The sequence below is a fragment of the Chenopodium album genome, chromosome 14 (assembly GCF_948465745.1).
Source record: "Chenopodium album chromosome 14, dcCheAlbu1.1, whole genome shotgun sequence".
Classification (NCBI taxonomy): domain Eukaryota; kingdom Viridiplantae; phylum Streptophyta; class Magnoliopsida; order Caryophyllales; family Amaranthaceae; genus Chenopodium; species Chenopodium album.
The window spans coordinates 27,968,527-27,990,214 of NC_137847.1; the positions used below are offsets into that span (position 1 = coordinate 27,968,527).

A 21,688-nucleotide genomic window follows, 5' to 3' on the forward strand; every position below is an offset into this window, starting at 1 on the left:
CACCAAGATATATCGCTTTTCGCTTGGTGCAGGCGTGTAAGGACCCAGAATGTCCATGCCCCATTTAGCAAACGGGACTGGGCTGTGGATTGCCGTCAGATCAGTAGCCGGACGATGGATTAATTTGCCTAATCTCTGACATTTGTCACAATTTTTTACCATCTCCATAGCATCTGACTCAAGGGTTGGCCAGAAGTAGTGTCACCTGGCTCTGACGGCCAAAGATTTGCCGCCTATATGAGAGGCGCAGTATCCCGCATGCAATTCTTCGAGAACTTCTTTTCCCTTTTCTAGGGTAACACACTTCAATAAAGGTTTAAGGAAACCAGCTTTGAAGAGCTCTCCGTTTCTCATCTCGAAGTTTGCAGCTCGCTTCTTCATGACGGCTGCCTCCTGTGGTGAATTAGGAAGCGTTTCGTTTGTCAGGTAAGCCAGGATGCCGTCATAAGTACCTACCAACACGTTCTTAACCTTGGCCAACTGTGCCGCCTCGGTTATATTCCTGGTGAACGCAAACGGTTGTTCACCAAGTCTAAGCAAACGGAGCTGCCAGTCCAGTGGCTGGACATTGTTGTATGCCGCCTGACCCCCGTAGTAGGCCGACTGCATATATTGAAGGTCGTATTGACCATATTGCGCCTGAGGCGCATACGGGACTGACCCAGTCATCTGAGGGCCGGTATGGACGGACTTGCTGCATGTGTGGCTTTCATGTAAGGACAGTGAATTCCTTACATATGTTTCCTTGAAGCTGTCTAGAAAGCTAGAAGTAGAGGCTGACTTAGACAGCTGTTGGTTTCTCCTCCGCTCAATGATGTGTCGAGCGTTAGAGGCTGATTTCTTGCTTTCGTCCGGTGCCGGGGGTTTTTCACTGGACCCTTCTTAGGCAAGAGGATCTTAGTCCAGTCAAGTTTTGCGGCTGCCTTCTCCTTGGGATGTGGAGTCGGCCTCCTGTCCCTGATCGGCTTTCTCCTCGGCAGAAGAGGTCTTCTTTGCCGACTGACCCTTGCTAGAGCCAGCTTTGTTTTTGTTGATTAGATCCTTGATTTCACCCTTGAAACTAGTCATGAATTTCATGAGTTCGTCCCGGGTGACTGGAGCTGATCCTCTTGTCGTCTGGGTTTCCCCTTCTGGCTGTCTAGAGGGCCTACTTGGACCCGCCTGGTTAGTGTGGCGTTCCAGTCGTTCTTTGGAACGGATGTATCTAGAAACGAATGACCCATCTTTAGCCACATACGTTTTGACATTGTCATCATCCTCATGGTCTGTAAAGACCTCCGGCTGAGGATTGCTTGAGTTACCCAGCTGAATAACTGGTTGAGGATTGTTGGTATCAAGAGGTGGTACAGACTCTTGAACCATCTTTGAGGTACTCTCCCCACAGACGGCGCCAAATGTTTTGGGTGTTTTTGTCCCTCGGGAGAGTTACAGCTCGAAGACTGGTTTGGCGCGAGTTGTACCTGCAAAACAACGAAGACTCCGGGTGGTTGGAGCTCCGCCTTCGACGATCAATTAATACTTGAAAGAAAGTAAAAAGGTGTGGAAATTTTGGTGGATCTTCTCGGATTCCGAGATCAGGTGTTCTCTGATGAGAGAGAAAGTGGGGTGTAATAAATGATTGAATGTGTCCCTAAAATGGAGGAATATCTCCCTATTTATAGGATTGTTGGGAAAAGTGCCCCTCCCTAGGTCACACTGACCTAGATTTAGGGGTGTCCATAATTCGGATAAAAATCGAAATCCAATCCAATCCAAACCGAATTATCATTTCGGATCGGATTCGAACTTTAAATCGGATCGGATCGGATTGAGATTTTTTAAAAATTCGGATTTTAAGATTAGATCGGATTAACCCTAATTGGATCCAATCCAAACCGAAAACCGAATTGTAAAATTAAGCTTGTATAAATATAGATTTTTTTTGTTTTTTTAAATTTAGCTCAAATACTTACTACTCCATCCGTCTCTTTATTAATGTCCACTTTCTATCATTTATTACTCACATAATAAAGAGAAAGTGGACATTAATAAAGAGACGGAGGGAGTACTACATAAAATAAATTAGGGAGACTTTGTATTAATTAATTAATGACTTGACGTTGAACTATTTATTTTAATCATGATTTTGAAAACTTTTATTTATATTAAGGGCTTATTTTTATACTTGTATTAGGCGCTAAAAAATAATGTGTTATAATTCGGATTTTCGGATCGGATCCAAATAACCGAATTTTAATTCAGATTGGATCGGATTGGATCAATAGAGAAATTCGGATTGGAAAATTGAAAACCGAATTATATTTCGGATTGGATTGGATTTAGACTAAATCCAAACCGAAAAACCGAATAGACACCCCTACCTAGATTTGGTGGGCTGCGCCACTTTGCGGTTTTCTCGGAAATTGGGCCTTGAAGGCTGCAATTCTGCTGACATATGAGGCTGCCACGTGTCACTTGGTGAGTGGTCCATGGAGACCTGTCTAGCTTTGACACGTGGACCTCTCCGATTGGTCCACATGTCTAGGGTATTTTTACCCTAAACAATGTATAATTTTTTTTTTAAAAAAAAAACTTATTTTTTTTTTAAATGTGGGGGACAAATGTCCCCTCTTGTTCCTGCCTCCCTACGTCGGTGCTTGCGTGGCTCTTTAGGGCCGGCAACGCTTTTCTCCTACTCTGTTCAAACTTCACAAGATCCTCATCCTTTACTTTAACAGTCTTCCTCTTTTCACTTTGACTGCTTTCCTTGTCTTTAGACACGCTTGAACCATCACCACAAGATTATAACCCCATCTTCTTCCCCTTCTGAACACTACTCTTCTTTCTCTCCTTTCCTCTTAGGTTCTTCTCAGGTTCCTCCACAAACATGATCAACGTTTGGGAAACAATTGAGACCAAAGCCCCCCCCCCCCAGTTTTTTCACCTCAATCCTATTGGTCTCAACCACTTCTCATACTTCCTCATCTTTCATGACCTCCTTACCCTTATTATGGTTTTGGTCTCTCTATCATTCTCTAAGCTAAAACTGCAAGCCCAATAGGTTATGATCCTTCTAGAGTATCTAATTTCCTTGAATTTGTCCTCCTCATATACTCTAGGCGCGGTGATTAGACCCTTGATCCAGATTATTTTAGCCACAACTCGATTACCCAAGGGGATGGGTAGAGATTGCACTTAGTCGAATGAGTTGTTTGAGTCTAACAAATTTGGAGGGTTTAGATTTGACTTTAATGGATTTACCCTAGTGAAAACATTTGAATCTAAGCAAAGGAAAGAGAAACTTGGGTGAAAGAAATTCAGAGTGGATAAAAGTTTGAGGACACCCGAATAGAAGAAGGTTTGATAGGGATTGACAATTCTCCATATGGGAAAGCAACAACTCATGTGTTTAGACAGAATTGGATAAATACAAGGGGGACTTGAAAGCATGTTGGGACAGGAGGGGAAAGAAAACGAGTATTGAATGAATAAATAACTTGGGAGTAGAGCTAGGTATAGTGGTGAAAAAACAATTAAATTAAGAGAGAATAAGAGCACTAGGACAATACAAATTCCTCATATACTCACTCATCATAGGGTCTAAGAACTTAAAGAACTTATATAAAGATATCTTGAAAAATAAATAAGCAACCATGTAGAGCCACCATAAATGAAAGAAAATTGTAATTTGCATGACCCAAAAATTGGGGGAATGGAAAGCAAATTATAGAGAAGAGTCGGGTCTAACCTTAGCATTTGATTAACCCTCAATGTTAACGCTAAGAAAGTAAATTTACTAAATAATCCCCGACAGGTTGACAGTTCACTAGAGGTGATCAACATTGACTCGACCCAAAAATTAGGCAGGTTTATGCAAGCATAAAAACGCATTTATTGTTAAAAAGCCTGAACTCGGCCCAAAAAAGCCCGCTTTGGCCTGACAAGCCCGCTACTTTTTTGCGGATTTGTACACGAGGAATTGTGTTGTAGCCCAAGCCGGCCCGATTTTTGATCACCTCTACAGCTCACCCGAAAGTACATTTTTACCCAGCCCAAACCTGAAAACAGCAAAAGATGAGTGGGTTGGGCTTTCCAATTCCAATAGTTTTGGCGCGTCCACTTCCAAGTTCCAGTTCTCGTTTTACATCGATTATATCGTCCTCACTCTTTTATTCTCCCTACTTCTTAACAACTTCACCTCCCTCTTCTCTCTCTCTCTTCGAATCTGCAACTCCAACTCCAACTACTTCAATTACTACAAACTTTCTCATTGAATTTGCGAACTCAAATTTCACATTGAAGAGATCTCTCATTGTTCTTCTTCATTGACATATTCTCTTGTGGTTAGTTTTATTAATTTCGCCTCACATTGTTTGTTTTCTATTTGAATTTGAATTAAAATTTGCATACTTCAATTGATTTTGGCTAACTATTTTTATTAATTGCAGGTATTTGATCGGTGAATATGGATGCATTTTTGGTTTGCAAATCTGTAACTGCGCCATCTACTACTAAACCTGTAAGCTCAAATTTTTATATTTTTTTTTCTGATTGATTTTGGCTATGATATTATCGAAATTTTGATTGGAGCTTTGATGTGACGTTTCGAGCTCTGTAGAATGAGAATAGGTTTGCCCCTGAATTGTTGCACTTTAGTATAGTAATTAGCATTCTATGAGACAAGAAGTTGGTGTCAAATTATTGAAATTTCGTGTTTCTTTAACTATTTGTATAAGTAATGTAATACAAAGCATATTGTTGGATTAGTTATGTATGCGTATGTGATTAATCGCTTGAATGAGTAAATTGGTTTGTGCCCATTTGTACGAATAAAGGAGATATTGATTTTACTCTTAGATTCGCTCATTTTATGCTAATTAGAGAAATTATGCGAATTGATCAAAATCAATTATCTCAATTTCTGTCAATGAGCAAAATAATTGCTCCAATTGTGCAAATTAACATATATGATAGTTGGCTATACATGTACAACTGGTGAGGAGAGGGTGAAATGGGAGAAACATGTTTATAATTGTAACTTATTTGATAAATGAATCTAGAATTTAATAGTTGCCTGTTTACTGTATACAGCTTTTATATATATCACTTTGGAAGCAGCCTCCGGACTAGCATTAGTATTGATCGGTTGGATAAGGCTTAGTACACTTTGACCAACCAAAACCCTCCTCATGTGTTGCTCATAATGTGTAGTCTAATTTTTGAAGTCTTTTGTCACATAGTTGGAAAATATAATAATACCATGAGTTTGTTTTTTAGATCAAGCGTTTTAATGTGAATTTAATGGTATGCTAATGGCTCATGTAAATTTTTGGTAAATGGTCTTTTAATTGCAGGGCTTATGGATGAACCAGACCAATGGATTCAGCAGTGCTCCATCTAACTTGGCGATAGGGAGCCGGGTTAATTTTCCTGGGCAGTCAGTTCAGGTTCTTAAGATTAGTCGTAAAGCTAGAAAGTGTGGTGGAGCTCTTGCAGCAACTTGTCGCAGTGAAAAAATTTTGGTAGCTAATAGAGGTGAGATTGCAGTCCGTGTGATCCGAACTGCTCATGAGATGGGCATTCCATGTGTTGCAGTCTACTCAACCATAGACAAGGATGCACTCCATGTGAAAATCGCTGATGAATCTGTTTGCATTGGTGAAGCTCCAAGTAATCAATCGTAAGTCACTGATGATAAGATATGATTCTGCTCTATATTTTTAACTTAATTGTTGTTTCTTTAGTGGCAGGGAGGTGCAATGTGATTAATCTTTCTCCTACATATCCATGATATAGGGTCTAAGTAATCTGTATGTTTTAATAATAACAAATAGCTATTTTCTATTGCATTAGTAACTTGTGTCCCTTTTGTTGGTACTAATGGTCTAGGACTTTTGGAGAACATGCAATATTTGAATCACTTAGTAGAATAGCAAAGTGTTCCAAAATTTGTTAATAAAGTAGAATGGAGTACTAATATATTCTTTGTATGGCGTCTTTGATTACATATCGGCTTTTTGGATAAATTAATAAAGAGTGGTACTAAAGGGATAACTCTTTTTTACGGTTTATTAAATTATGAACTTCAGTGTGAATTGCAGCCCTTTATGAGAGATTCACTTATCAATTAGTTTGTTTGCTCACCCGTTAAAGCTCATTAAAATATACTTATAAGCTATTTAAATGATCACTAATATACATTGGACATATTGAATTTGGATCCAGAATTGTTATCCCAATAAATTATTTTTTGGTTAAAGTATTTTAAAGGAAGCTAATTGACATCCCTGCTCCCCTTAAAAATAAAGAAAGAATGAAAGATAGATAAAATAGGTAGATAGATAGAGAGGGAAAGTGGTCGGAGAGGGAAGGAAGGAGGAAAAATGATATCTTTTTCTATTTTAATTGTCTTTTGTTACTAATTCATTTCCTACAGATATTTGGTGATCCCCAATGTTCTATCTGCTGCTGTAAGTCGTGGATGCAGTATGTTGCATCCTGGGTATGGATTTCTTGCTGAGAATGCTGTTTTTGTTGAGATGTGTAGAGAACATGGAATAAATTTTATTGGACCAAATGTAAGTTGTCCTAATCATATTATGTTTCGATTTGTTGGTTTTTATTGTATAGATTTACACATTATATGCGCATATTGCTGAGAGTACTTTAATAAATTCATGTATCTGTAAAAAGTTTTAAGAAAGAGAAATTATAAAAAACACTAATGTAGATATTTCTTGACTTGTTTTTTTTCCAAAAAAATTAGATTATGTTAGTTATATAGAAGAAAAATATTATTCATGTTTTATTTCATTATTCGGTTATGTGATAGGGAAAATAAGTTAATTAATAAAGATTGGGATAATGCGATTTGGCAAGATCGGATATATAAATCTCATAGCCTTATTGACTTGTCTTAATTTTTGATAAATTGTTATAAACTTGTTATTTGCGTTTAATCACTCAACAAGAAAAACTAGAAAGCTTGAAACTTCGCATTGGTGAAGTGAAAGTTGATTACAAAACTAGTAGCGTTAAGTTATAAATTTTAAATTTAATAATTTTAGGCTACTTTAGGTTATCAATATCCTAATTGTAAGAATTGAATACAAATATGATTAATTGTTTTTGTAAACACTGCAATCCTAATACCTTTTGTCTTCCTTTGATCATTGTCGACTTTATGTGTGCATATGTCCCCTTTTTTTTTCTTATGTACTTTGTGTATACATTTTTTCCTTTTTTAATGTTTAACTTTAATCTCTATTATTATGTTTTTTTTTTTTTTTTTTTTTTTTTTTTTTTTTTTTTTTTTTTTTTTTTTGAATTTTTGTTAAATATTTTTTTTTCTTGTCTTCTCTTCATTAGTTTCAACCATAGAATTATGACAATTATTGTAATGATAAATAATTTACAATTAAAAGTGTAACCATAATTTTAAGACTAGACAACTTTTAGTAAAATGTAGAAAAATAAGTATTATAGATGATCTTATGTGTAAGACTTTTGATAAGACATACTTCCTACTAATTTTTTTTATCAATTATTGAGTATTTATTTGCAATTATTTAACTTTTAAGATTTTTTATATATTAATATTTTACTTTTTTGTTTAATTATTTAAAATTTTTCTATCATATATTAATTTTCAAAAAATTAATATTTGATTAATGGATAAGAAAGAAAGAAAAAGAAATTAAGAGGTGAAATGAGTTTGAATCTTTTGAATGAAATACTTATTTTTTGTTTGTTTGTGTTGTAGATGAGATATAATGTTATGGATATATATAAAGTATTGGTTTTAATCAGATTTGATTCCAAGTGTTGCCACTTGTAGGCAGCAAAGTCGTGTGTATTCTTTTTCAAGTTTGACAAAACTAAATGATTAATACAATAAGGCAGATATTTGTTTTTAGTTCCTTTAAATTCTTTTGTATAGGAACTAACTAAAAAAATGATTGAGGTGTGGAGCTAGGTCGTGGAGGTCGGGCCTCTACCAGCCCACATGTGGCTTCAGTCGCTTCACCCCTGTTTATAGAGAATTGTATCTCTACTTCTTTCTGCATATCAGACCAGCCAACATCTAAGTTCAGTTATGAGTGATGATCATAAAGTTTTGAGGGGCATTCTGTATAGCTATATAAGTTACCTGTTGGAATATTATTTACTTTTGTTGGCACCTGGAAGCTTGTTGTAATATTTCATTGCAACTTTGCAAGAAACACTGATTTCTGGAAAATCATATATAACATATCTAAACTTTTTGTTCTTTTATTTCGATTGCAAATCTAACATAAATATACTAATTCATGAAGCATTCTTACTATTTTGCAAGAGTAAAGAGGTTCAAACTTTCAAATTTTTTTACATACAAAATGTGAACTTCCAAACCCTTAGTCTAAGGCTAGCTGTAGAAAGTAAGTTGCTTTTCCAGGAATATGTATCACTTAAAATCCCTTTATTTTCCCCAAAAATAGTATTTGAAAATGTGTCAGATACCAAAGTTAAATTAATTTTATTTCCTACCTGGATTTCAAGATTCCTAAACTATTATATCTTCCCTTTTTTCACTGATATCTCTCTTTTTGAATTCAGAAGCTTCTTAATCTGATGAAAACATTTTTAATATGTTGACATTTACATAAATTGGTTTAGAAACACTCCAGTACAATTGATACTTAAGAAATCATCTGTATGCTTTAAAATTAAAAATTAGATTTGACCGAATACAGTTGATACCTGCACCGCTCAGATTCTGCGCAACGAGCAACGAGCAACAAGCTGTTAAGGAGTGAATTTAAGGGTTTAAGCTCTATAGGCTATATTATGGGCTTTTAAGTTTTTTTGGCCTATACAATACTTCAGATGTTATATGTGTCCTATCAGTTCATATCTTTTTCGAAAAGGTTCAATACTAGTAGTTCTTTGTGGACAATATATTAAAGGAAGAGAGCCTGAAATTAAGACTTAAGTTCTGTATAACTCTTATACACAGGGAAATGATGTGTCTCATTTAATTTCTCTTTAATCCTTACATGTCTTTTGGTGATTCTTGTATAATTTTATCTATCTAAATCTTGTAACTGCCATCTTCCACCTCAACACTTCAAGAAGCTACAAAGTATAAACTTGTTTTACACTCTAATCCTATTGTAAATATCCAGCCAGATAGCATCCGTGTCATGGGTGACAAGTCAACTGCTAGAGAAACCATGAAGAAGGCTGGTGTTCCAACTGTTCCAGGAAGTGATGGATTGTTACAGGTAAAATTGATTTCCATTACGTTTCATTGTACATCATTGTACAACTGATTAAAACTACTTTGAGTTCTAGCACTAGATCATCTTTTCTTGCAGACTTAGTTTTCTAACATGTAGCTATGTCTTTTGTAATAAATATGCAGAGCACAGATGAAGCAATAAAGCTTGCTCATGAAATTGGTTTCCCTGTTATGATTAAGGTACTACTTTGCGTTTCTGGAATAGGTTAACATATCAAATTTATTTTGAACCCTACACTGAGAGCATGCATCTGTATCTTCCATCCTTTTCTCCAAGAATAAGGGAATATTTTTTTTTTTTTTTTTGGGGTGGTAAGGCTCTTTCTTACTAACTCACAGCAAATATGTTTGAGTTGTTGATTAGATATTATGCCCATACTATGTACGTATTATATTATATTAGGACATTGAAAAATTAATAGCAAAAGAATTTAACTAATTTGATTCTCCTCCTAGCCTGCTAGGTGGCATTGGATATGATGTTGTCAATTATGCTCCTATTAAAATGGAGATATGAGTACTTGTGTGGTTTTATAACGCACAAAATTCTATTCTGTAAACCACTTTCACTTTATTTAAATAAGAGTGTGATTCTATTATTGAAGTTTTTGCTTTTATTTATTTATTTATTTTTAAAAATTTTTTATTTTATTTTATTATGCTGGCTCATTATTATTTAGGTGTCAGGTATGAACATAAAATTAGGTTATCTTCATCTTCAAATGTTCAGATATTCATCTTGAATGGGATTTGTTTTGAAGACCTCTACATCTAGATTTTGCCATATGTATGATATGATGCTAGAGAATTCCAATTTCTTTCACTTTTGTTAAGTATTGAAATTGGAGGATCTAAAACTATTCTCCATCAAAAGCCCAAATATCTTGTAGGTGTATTAAAGTATTGCCCACTAAAGCTTTTAGATCTTATATTCATGTTGATATTGTATTCTCATTGCAACAGATACATCTGTTTAGTAATTGTTTTTGCTGAAATTTTATCAAACAGTCTGTGCTTTAGTATCAAATAAATATGTTGTATTTTGTACCTTATGCATGTAGTTTGGCTTTATTAATAAAGTGTGTGCATGGTAATTTGGTAATATCATTACATATTATTTGTTGCCCGGCATACAATGCCAAAAGATCTTCATTATGCCCAGAGAATCTTAAATTTTTTTGTTGGAAGGCAACTGCAGGAGGTGGTGGCCGTGGGATGCGTCTTGCTAAGGAGCCGGATGAATTCGTGAAGTTGCTGCAGGTGATAATAAATTGCTTCTTTTTTTCAAAATATTTGTACATTTTTCATCTACCAACGCTGTTTTTTTAAAAACTGTAACAACAGTCCTGTGAGGCTTCTATTTCATGCTTAGAGTTTTTATTTACTATGTGGATACCTGATACAAGTGGCCCAAATGTGAGAATTTCAGCTGCTGCTTTGCAGCCTGATATTGGTGTATGTATGTCCAGACAAAAATTGGTATTGTTGCTTCTTTCATTAACTTTTGACGATATTCGTACCAGCAAGCTAAGAGTGAGGCTGCAGCTGCATTTGGAAATGATGGAGTATATTTGGAGAAGTACGTTCAAAATCCAAGGCATATTGAATTCCAGGTATTCAACAACAAAATTATGGTGTTTTGGTTGGTTTATAGGCTGCTGTTACAACTATAACATTTGCTCTGTATTGCTGGGGCATATATGAGTGCCGGATGCTATTGGTGTTTTGCTTTAGAACATAGAACACAAAATCTTGTCTATTTTCTTGTAGGGGGTTTGGGTAGGGTTAGTGAGCCTTGAGAAGATACACTCATTTTAATCTATGGCTCAGGCCAGAAGCTTAGTCAACCTGAGTTAATTTTTTTTTTTTTCCCTGCTCATTGGATGGCTTTGAATAAATTAATTATTTTATTATTGATGATTAAAATGATACTATACTAAATAAAGAAAACGTATGATTTTAAGTGATACAAAGTATTGTATTATTGATGGGCTAAAAAAACTCAGAGATAAGTAAATTCTGGGGCTTTTGTTTGGACACTTGTCTTTCTCTCCTTTTAGAATAAATTTCAGTGGGAGGATCTAAGTTAGTGTTCCATTTCAAGGAATACATGTAAAAAATTCTATTGATCGAATTTGTGTTTGTTAGTCTTCCTTTTTTGTCTTCCAATTCTTATCAAATAATAAAGTCTTCAACATCTGCTACTGGTAATAAGTTACAGATCTGTATACTTATTTTACCAAAATAAATAAAGTGTTGTGGAAAATTCTAAATAGGTCGAGTTTAATACTTTCAATAGGAGTCAAATGAGGATGCATCTTTTTGGATAGGTGGTTTAGTTTATGAGTTAAATTGTATATGAGTCGCCAATAAGGCAAATACGTTGCATTTCACTTACTCATTCTAATTGTATATTGCTATCCTTAACAGGTTCTTGCAGATAAATTTGGAAATGTTATTCACTTTGGAGAGCGTGATTGCAGTATTCAGGTATGTCCTTTGATTTTAATTGCTTCCTTCCCGCATGCAACCAAGTCCATTTTTTTTTACTTCTTTCCATGTAGGCTCCTTTTGTGCTGTCAGATGTTAAGCTATTTGTTTTTTTATCGGGATTTTTTCTGCCTTATCTTTGGGATGGGTGGAATAAAATGAATTCAAACTTAGTTATTTGTGGTGAAACTAACTCATTTGCCAGGTTTTCTTAAATCTAATACATGGACCTTAACGCTTTGTTTGGATAGCAAAGAAGGAAGGAAAAGAAGGGGAGGGAAAAAGGAGGAAGGGAAGGGAAAAGAAAGGGAGGGGGAAGTGAGCTCCATTTTCCCTCCAAATCTCTCCAATTTTGGAGGGATTATACTTATTAAAGAGAGAGGGAAAATGGATCCCTCCCTCTCCTTTCCCTTCCTTCCCCCAATCTTTTACCCAAACAAGAGAATTTGTCCCCCTCCATTTCTTTTCTCTTCTTTTCCTTCCATTTCTTCTTATCCAAACAAAGTGTAAAACTCTGCAGCAAATTAGGAGAGAGAAATATTTTGTGGCGCTAGTCCGGAAGTTTCTGATTCATTTGTGCTGTAAAAAAGCAAAGAAGAAAAGTGAAAGCATGTTTGAATAAAATGTCAACGAATAACTGAGTTACTAAATTATCAATAGATGCATTTGGGAGCAAATCATTATATAATTGCTCTCTTGTGCACAAAATATGAAGCTGTCTTTGGGATTTTTTGGTTGTTATGTCTTATGTGTGGGCTCATATTGCATTAGCCCTTAAGGGTAGGAACTTTTCATTATGCATGTACTACGTGAAGACATATCATCTTAGGCAGGATCTCTCTCCCCCCTCAAAGAAATTAAACATGTAACTCGTGATATAGAGGTAAATGTGTTGATTTTGTGAACGGATATTGCAACCTCCAGCTTAGTTATCCCTGAAAAAAATGGGAAACAAGGTTTGTATCAAGTTATATGAGGTAATTTAAGTGATTTTAGTTGCCTCCCTCCGCCTCTCTCATTTTACAATCCCTATTGACCTAATTTTAGGCTCTATCCCATGGCGATTGACAAACCCTCCTCCTCTCTTCTGGTGTTGGTTTAGATTCAAAACACAAATGGTTGAATAAGGCAACAAGAGTTTTCGATCAAAACCCATTATGGCCTAAGACCTATAAAAAGATACATTATTTGGACATGGATTTGAGTATCCAATGCAGGTATGGACAATTTCGAGTGTCAGGTAAGTCCAAAAATTTTGGACACAGGGTCGTCGTTCAACTTTGGACACGCATACAGGGATACAACTTTAAAATTTTTAATAATTTTTTAGTTAATAACTATTTAGATAAATTATAAGTTTATAATTAGTCCCAAACGAAAAGCCCTTCCAGCTTCTTTGTTGTCCTGGATGCAAGATTTTTTTATGTAAGTATATGTATTAATTATTCAGCTGATGAGTTAAAAAACAGATATCACTCACACCTTAACCGCAATTCCACCCATTTAAAAATTAAAAGTTTTACAAAAAATTCAGCTGTTGACCACTTATAGATATCTATATATCATCCTGATCACCTACTTTCACCTTGACGTTCCTTCAAACTAGTTCTTTTTTTTTTTTTTTTTTTTTTTTTTGGGGGGGGGGGGGGGGGGGGGGAGGGGGGGGGGGGACTGCAACTACAGTAACAAATAACTTAATTTTTTTTTTTTTTTTTTTTTTTTGGGGGGGCGGGGGGGGACTGCAACTACAGTAACAAATAACTTGCTTTCCCTCTCTACGTCAGCAGCAAGTCACTGGCAATATCATCTTTCCTCCTTAAATATTTCTCCTCGGCAACCTTATCTTTGTACAGTTGTACTTGATGACAACATGGTGTGTCCTGGCTGCATGCCATACCCAGTTCCATCTCGGGACAACTTGGGTATGGCAAAATTTTTTCCTTGTCCGTGTAACACACAGATACAAGCAAGGGACAAAATCAGTAATAAGTGAATATGTAATTGCGGTTAGGGAATATAAACTTACAAAGAAGATGATGTTAATTGTGGTTGAGTGATAAACTTGTTCCAAACCTGTTCTTTATCACACAACCTTGACCAAGCGAATGCGTGGATCCATTTTATCAATTTCCCTCTCAACAAGTTTTAAGCAATTGGATAGATACTTGTACAAAAGGGCTACAATTCTGGATGCATAACAGAGAAAATGAGAAGCAGTAGAGTAAATTCATGAAGTGGTTAAAAGAGTGTTGATTTCAATGTGAGAATTTACAAGATCTATGCCTTGCCATAGAAGTCAGAAATTCCTACCTTCTGGTCATGGATCGTGAGCCAAGCGGTGTATTTCCTCATCATGTGCTTCCTTGTGTGATGATAATAGGCACAACAAGAGTAGCACTAATATTGATTTTATTACTTTCCTAATTTTAGTTGTATTATTAATTAGGAGGTTTCTTACTTCATACTATTTGAGTAAGCTAATTCATAGCTTATAAATTCTACCTCTAAAGTTCTTAAAGCTTTCTGATTTAGTCTGTTCTTGAAAGTTCCTTACACTTTTGCTTTATACTACGTACTATTTTTGACATATCCCTTTTACTACTTTACCCTATTACACCCACCCACCTGTTAACACTCTTACTTTATCCACCATTTTGTTACACCCACTCACCACAGCAATAATCACTCTCCAATTGCCTAAATCTGTTTGCAAATAGTAACCGTAAAGAACTTTTAGGAATGGACGGCGGATCTTGGGCCAAAAAGTTAGGGGGTCTGAGGTTTGATCCTCCAACCTTTTGCTTAATAATGCTCTACTACTATGCCACAACTTTTATAATGTATTTATTAGACATCATGTTACTTATAAACAACAACTCGGAAAACCTTAGGGGGGGAGGGGGGGGGCAGGCCCCTGCCTGCCATAATTAAGATCCACCCCTGAATGGAGGTAGTAGTACCTAAATCTTATGTATTCTATGAATCCACCACTTGCGTTGTATATTTTCTAATGAGAATAAATTGAGTTTGGCTGAAATCCTCCGATCTGTATCTATGTTTCCACCTTACTAGTGTGCTAATGTTTATTTGGCTGTCTTTCTATCCAGAGGAGAAACCAGAAGCTACTTGAAGAAGCACCTTCTCCTGCATTGACTCTGGAGTTAAGGAAAGCCATGGGTGATGCTGCTGTTGCTGCAGCAGCATCTATAGGTTACATTGGTGTAGGAACAGTGGAATTCCTTTTGGACGAAAGAGGTTCTTTCTACTTCATGGAAATGAACACCCGAATCCAGGTAGACAGAAGTCATGAAATAATACAGTATATAATATCTTAATTTGATAGGTTTGGTGTATTACTTGATATTTATCATTCTTGTATGAAGGTTGAGCATCCAGTGACAGAAATGATATCGTCAGTTGACTTGATTGAAGAACAAATTCGAGTGGCTATGGGAGAGAAACTCCGCTACAAACAGGTATACATCATTATATTTTTGGGGAATATCTCTGCATGGCTATTGTGGTGCTTGATTAATTATCAGTTGTCAATTTACAGGAAAATATAGTGCTAAGTGGACATTCAATTGAATGCCGAATCAACGCAGAAGATGCATTCAAAGGATTCCGTCCTGGACCTGGTATGGAATTTTTTTTGTTGCATTGCCTAGCATCATACTTAGATCCGTTCTATATCCCCAATAAAGTTATACAATTTAATACTAGCATTTCCAGAATCTGTAATGATCTAATTTCTCAGCCACAAGACCCCCTTCCCCCTCTTTCTGTAACTATTTCTCTCCTCCAAGTCTAAGTTGGTTGGGAAGGAATGGCTATCTACACACTTTCAAACTTGATATTTACTGTCAGCACCACAGTGGCCATGATTGATGCATGTGCATGATGAAAATAATAAGTATTAGTTTATATTTATACTCAATGTGTGTATATATATATATATATATATAGGGGAAGGCTCTCGTGAGAATTTTTCTTATGTGAGAACACTCTTTATATTCTAAATTTTTACTCGTATGTTCTAAATTTTAAATCTGATGTTCTAAACTTTTCCTTAGGTGTTGTAATTTAAATCAAATGTTCTAATTTAGTACTCACATGTTCTAAACCATAAATTAGTTAAGTTTGATGTCATAAGTTTTAAATAACTTGTTCCAAAATTTTTAACTTATATGTTCTAAATTTTAAAACGTGTGTTCTAAGATTTTTAATTATATGTTCCAGATTTTAAAGCGTATGTTCTTTTTTTTTACTCGTATGTTCCAAATTCTTTACTCACTCTCTATATTCTATATCAGTTTGTTCTAAATTTTTATTCACATGTTCATAATCTTAAATCAGATGTTCTAAACATATTACTCCCACAAATGTTCTAAATTATTACGCATATGTTCAAAATTTTAATTTGAGTCACATGTACTAAATTTTTAATCAGTTCTCATATAAGTATGAATTCTCACATATGGACCTATTCTCACCGGATCCCTCTATATATATATATATATTATTCTGTCATTTTCAATGAACTGTCATGGACTAAGAGATAAAAAATTATGACCAAATTGGTGTCGGTTCCCTACTAAGATGGATACATCTCTTTTATCCTGTTTAACAAGCTACACCAAGGTACAAAAGATTGATGCTGAATTGCTGACTTATCATCCTTATTTCAGGAAAAATAACCAGTTACTTGCCTGCTGGAGGACCGTTTGTGAGGATGGATAGCCATGTTTATCCTGGTTATGTTGTTCCACCAAGTTATGACTCTCTACTTGGCAAGGTATGTCTACTAGTTCAAACTTTCTCTGTGTGACATCAAAGATTCTCTCTCCCTTTCCAGCTTTAAATTTATTCAAAATTTATTATGTTGAATATGTCGGTTCTCAATTTTAATACAAACTTAGAGTTTTTTATGCTTTGTGCAAGAGATCATTCCATCTTAAGGGTCTTTTTAGTTTCCTTTCCCTATTTTTTAAGTTATCCAAATTGGAAAATAATTATCTTTTGCTCTTCCCCTCTATCCTTTTCACCAAACATGGTACCTGAAGTTTATGGTTATTTCTATTATACTTCCTCTGTCCTTTTTATTAATTGCACCATTTGGACTTTTTCACTATGCATACATTTCTCTTTGACTATCTTTTGTGTTTAATACGTAAGAAAATATTTAGTCATGTGGGAATGGGATCTTAATCTTTTTTTCTCTCCATTTATGTTAAAATTCTCATAAATCCTTTGTATTTACTCCCTCTATCTCTGAAACTCCCAATTTTCCATTTTATATTTTCCCTATGATATTGCCAACCGTTTTCGAGTTTCTGGGTTAGGTCCACCAAATAAAAATATAAAATAATGTTTTGTTACCTTCTTTTCAAATTTTTATTCACCTTTAGTCAACAAAGGGCCACCTATCCTCTGACCTGAAAAAAAAAAAAAAAACAAAACAAAACAAAAATTGTTTTTTCATTATCATTTACTTTCCCATCACCAAATTTCTCCCATATCTATATGCCCAAGAGAAGTGAGAATATCTTTGGGGGACAGAGGGTAGTAGTTTTGTACCCTAAAACAAAGTTTTTAACTTGACTTTTGTTGATTTGATAAGCATGTTTTTCTAACTCTTTCCACTTTTCATGTATTCCCATGTTTCTTACAATTCTACCTTGGATAGTTTTATGTCACAATTTGCTTGATATCTTCAGATTAGTGTCATTTGTATTTAATTAACATAGCATCTTTTTTTTATTGTAGCTGATTGTCTGGGCTCCAACTCGAGAGAAAGCAATTGCACGTATGAAGAGGGCTCTCGATGATACAATTATTACAGGTACATGTGAAGTAACTCTGCTGAAGATGTAATAAAATTCAGCACATCTTTGTGGTTGTTTAAACATATTTGGCTTGGTTGAAGAAATTAGGACTTGGCAGGCTGCCAATAATGCTTTAGAGAATCTCATACTTATGTTCTGGCAAGTCTTTTTGTATATAAGATTTGTGGTCTCATCCTTTCATCAGTAATCAACTGATATTCTACATGCAGGGGTCCCCACAACTATTGAATACCATAAACTAATTCTTGATATTGAGGTGAATACTTATCTTACAAATTTCGCTATCATTTTTGGCATTATCATTTCTTCTTCATATTGAGGTGAATTCATCTTACAAATCCCATCTTATCTGATTCTTGTATCTTTGCTTATTTACAGGATTTTAAAAATGGAAATGTAGATACCGCTTTCATTCCCAAGCATGAACAGGAATTGGCAGAGGTAAGACTTTTGAATAAACCCCATTAATTGTTTTCAATGTTTTATCATGTGTTTCCCTTTTGATGTTGAAGGGCTAATTAGTTTTGCTAATCCATTATCCCGGTGACATTAGTCACAAAAGCCAAGAGCTCTATTGAGTGAAAGTAAAAACATCAGCCTCACACTTGCCAGATTTTTTTTTTTTTTTTTTTTGGTTGGGAGGGTGGGACACAGAGAAGGGGGGAAGGAGTAAGAATGGCTCTAAGTAAAAGAGTTAAGAGTGATATTGCTGGGACTTCGGATGAAATTTTAAGGATAACAATCTAAGATTGGCAATTGAAAGCTATATCTAAGGGACTATGATTTAGTTTTCTCTAGTTGTGGCCTGCTCTATTCAATGAGCCATACCACATAATCGTTTCATATTTTATCAAATTAATGTCTGTATGATGAAGGTACCTTTGACGTAAAATTACACGTATTAGGTATATTCTTTAATCTCTGAGTAAGTGAGTAAGAATGGCTCTAAGTAAAAGAGTTAAGAGTGATATTGCTGGGACTTCGGATGAAATTTTAAGGATAACAATCTAAGATTGGCAAATGAAATCTATATCTAAGGGACTATGATTTAGTTTTCTCTAGTTGTGGGCCTACTCTGTTCAATGAGCCATTCCACATAATCGTTTCATATTTCATCAAATTAATGTCTGTATGATGAAGGTGCCTTTGACGTAAAATTACACGTATTAGGTATATTCTTTAATCTCTGAGTAAGTGAGTAGCACCATAAAACTCTAATCTAAAGCATCAATCTGTTTAGTAGGGTTTCTAATGAAAATTGAAATCCTGGCAATGGATTAAATTCCAGTTGTCCAGGTTAATTAGCACTAATGATCTATAGATTTAGTCACTCTTCGGAGAGAGCTGTTTGAGGTCAAAGTCACGTATATGGTACATGGGTGTTTTGCGTCATATTATGGTTCATATAGGGTGTAAGAACATGAATCATGGCCAATTTGTGCTACATGCAATGGGCAGTTGGGCACAGTACATGTGTCTTCTAGGCTGTCGCCCTTGCAGGATTCCTGAAGGCACCGTGGCCTAGCCATAGACCATTCTATGCAGGTGCAGCCAATCAAGTGGCCAAAAGCCGATTTGCAGTCTGTTGATACTGCGTGCATATAATAATTCTGTATTACTAATTGATTATATAGTCATCGAAAAGCCATTGAAAGAGAAATCTTTCTCTTGATCACTGAATAAAAAGGCAGTGGCAATGGGAAAGATGCTTTTTTTCAGTTGAGTTTTTGCATAAACAACTAGCCTGTCAAATGTTTGATTAGCACCCTGCTTGAGCCTGACATTTTTTTTATATGCTTGATGAGATTTTGCTCGAGGTAAATTTGACTGAAATTGAGGTTGCTAACTGTCCACAGGATTGACTTTCAGTAGTTTGCTAGCCAACTTTGCTAGTCAATATCTTCATTGCTTTCCATTCGTAAAATTTTCTTGAATTTATGACATTTTGTTTCTGGCCATTCAGCATCTGAATTGTTAACTTTTCTTGAATGCAGCCCCAAAAGATTGTTCCTGCAACTCCTGCCAAAGAACTGACTGGTGCAACTGCCTAAATACTGTTTTGGTGCTCTTTACCTCCATTGAATCACCTCTTCTTTTTTGCAATGAATTATCTTCTCCAAACAAGGCAACAAAAAGAGGCAGTAAATTCAGCTGGAAGAACTTGGGCATTTAACCTCAATATATAGTACCCTCCTTCCTAGGTCCCCGAAAAATAGAAAAGACTATATTGTATGGATAACTACAAATTATTTATAAAAAGTTTGCTACATTATTAGCTCATCACTAGTATGCTTTCTTTTTATAAGGGAGATTGGTTATGGTTTCTAAATGAAGATGAAGGTTCGCTGAGCACTTGGAGTTGAAAAATTTGCATCTGGAGGTCTCAGTGCTGTCGAGTTTAATCAATTGTTTAGTTTTAATATTCGTGGGATTATTGGTCAAAAAAAAAAAAAAAAAAAAAAAAAAAAAAAAAAAATCGTGGGATTTTGCATGTCGAGTGCTGTATTTTTTGCATTACACAATATATACTTCATTTTTTTTAGATGTAACACTTCCCTTATTTGAAATTTAAGAAATAGCAGCGATATTTTTAACTGTGGTAACTGGTAAGTTATTATATGTTGTAAAATACTTTTATTTCCATTATTTAAGCCATTTATCCACAAATTAACCGAATCTCATTTCTTATCTCCAACTCCAAGTGGCCATACCCATTGACGTACCATCTTTGTCTTCTCTGATTCTGAGTTACTATCACTCTCTCAATCCATGAGACTCCACCAATCCAACATTCATTAAAACCCACCCTCCACTAGCGCCACTGCTCAGCGGTGCTGAACACCATGTTGTTGAGAAATCGACAAGAAATTATCTGAAAATTTACCACCTTTGAGTCATCACCCTTCCCTGTTTTTTCTCTCCTCTTGATCTCCTTTCTTGATTTTCTGTAAATCCTTTCTATCTCATTTTTCACTTAGGCCGTTTGTTTTTGACAAAATACAATGGAGATTGGAAAATGGCTTTCCATGAGCATGTTTGAAAACCTTTTTTTCTGGAGGAAAATTCAAAACTAGTTTAATTATCCATTGTGTGGAAAGTCATTTTTCTTTAAGCTCATTTTACTTTATGTGTTAGATAAAATATTGCTTTTCTTTTACTTTGTTTACCACTTGTCATTAGTCGGATCACTATTAATTTGGTACAAGTAAAATAGTTCAAAAGATGTCATTGATTTGGTGAACTTCATAAATCTCCATCATCCCCAAATCAACCAAGAAAAGTGAAGAAAAAAAAACATAATTATTATAGCATTTTTATCACAATTGATATAGAATGAAAGGGAAAAAAAGATTAAATTAATTTTGAATTATATAAAATTAATGCATATTTGCAAAATCTAGGCAGGAGAAGAGAGAAAGTGAGCAGAATTAAGAAATTTTCATTATCACCTTATTTAGCATTGAAATCGCCCAAATTGGAGCAAAAGAAGCTTGAAGAGTTGGATTAATATTTCTTAGTGTTAAAATGGAGGAAGATGGTCGATCTCGTCTCTGTTAGCTGCCATGGATCTTGAAAAGAGGAAGGAGAGAAAAGTCGCAGCCCACCATTCAATATATTACTGTAAACCGGAGTTTTTGTGACATCACCTAATATTCCCATTATCTTTCCATCTTCCTCTCTTTTTGCAACCATTGATGTTCTAAAAATTGCTAGCTGAGCTATAAACAATCTTGACTAATACAAACAACACTAGAAGAATGGAATAGTTATTTTCACACTCAATCTTCTCTTCTACTTTTCCATATCTACAAATGTAAATTACGACACAAATGGAAAAATAGCGAAAGAGGTGAGAGGATCATGGCGTTGTGGTAGCAAGCGATGATCATGATTTCAGGAGTCGCCAAAGCAACTAAACAATGCAAATTGAAGATATAAGCCCACAAATTGTTTATTGAAGAGGGTAGACCACTCTTAAATGCAGCCTCTCCACTTCCCTTAATATAAACTCACAATATTGGAAAATCATTTCCTCTATAAAAGTAACAGTGTTATAAACTTATGCTCTAAAAGTCCTGGGAAATCTACTTTA

General features: G+C 35.1%; 1 protein-coding gene across 1 annotated transcript; it reads left to right on the forward strand.

Moving 5' to 3' along the window:
- The first annotated feature begins 4,142 nt into the window (after positions 1-4,142).
- LOC145579122 (biotin carboxylase 2, chloroplastic-like) lies at positions 4,143-19,947 on the forward strand. The gene is made up of 17 exons (XM_081636397.1): positions 4,143-4,322; positions 4,428-4,498; positions 5,334-5,659; positions 6,416-6,557; positions 9,144-9,242; positions 9,383-9,439; positions 10,448-10,519; positions 10,783-10,872; positions 11,690-11,749; positions 14,857-15,042; positions 15,133-15,225; positions 15,306-15,387; positions 16,438-16,544; positions 17,516-17,591; positions 17,805-17,851; positions 17,974-18,036; positions 19,590-19,947. The coding sequence occupies exons 2-17, from the start codon at positions 4,445-4,447 to the stop codon at positions 19,644-19,646; spliced, it is 1,611 nt and encodes a 536-aa protein (XP_081492523.1). The 5' UTR covers positions 4,143-4,322; positions 4,428-4,444; the 3' UTR covers positions 19,647-19,947.
- Positions 19,948-21,688: the final 1,741 nt, after the last annotated feature.

Coding starts and splice junctions, on each gene's coding strand:
- LOC145579122 (XM_081636397.1), top strand. CDS start 4,445: ATGGATGCATTTTTGGTTTGCAAATCTGTAACTGCGCCATCTACTACT. Junction 15,226..15,305: donor AGAAACTCCGCTACAAACAG/GTATACATCATT, acceptor GTCAATTTACAG/GAAAATATAGTGCTAAGTGG. Junction 16,545..17,515: donor ATGACTCTCTACTTGGCAAG/GTATGTCTACTA, acceptor TTTTTATTGTAG/CTGATTGTCTGGGCTCCAAC.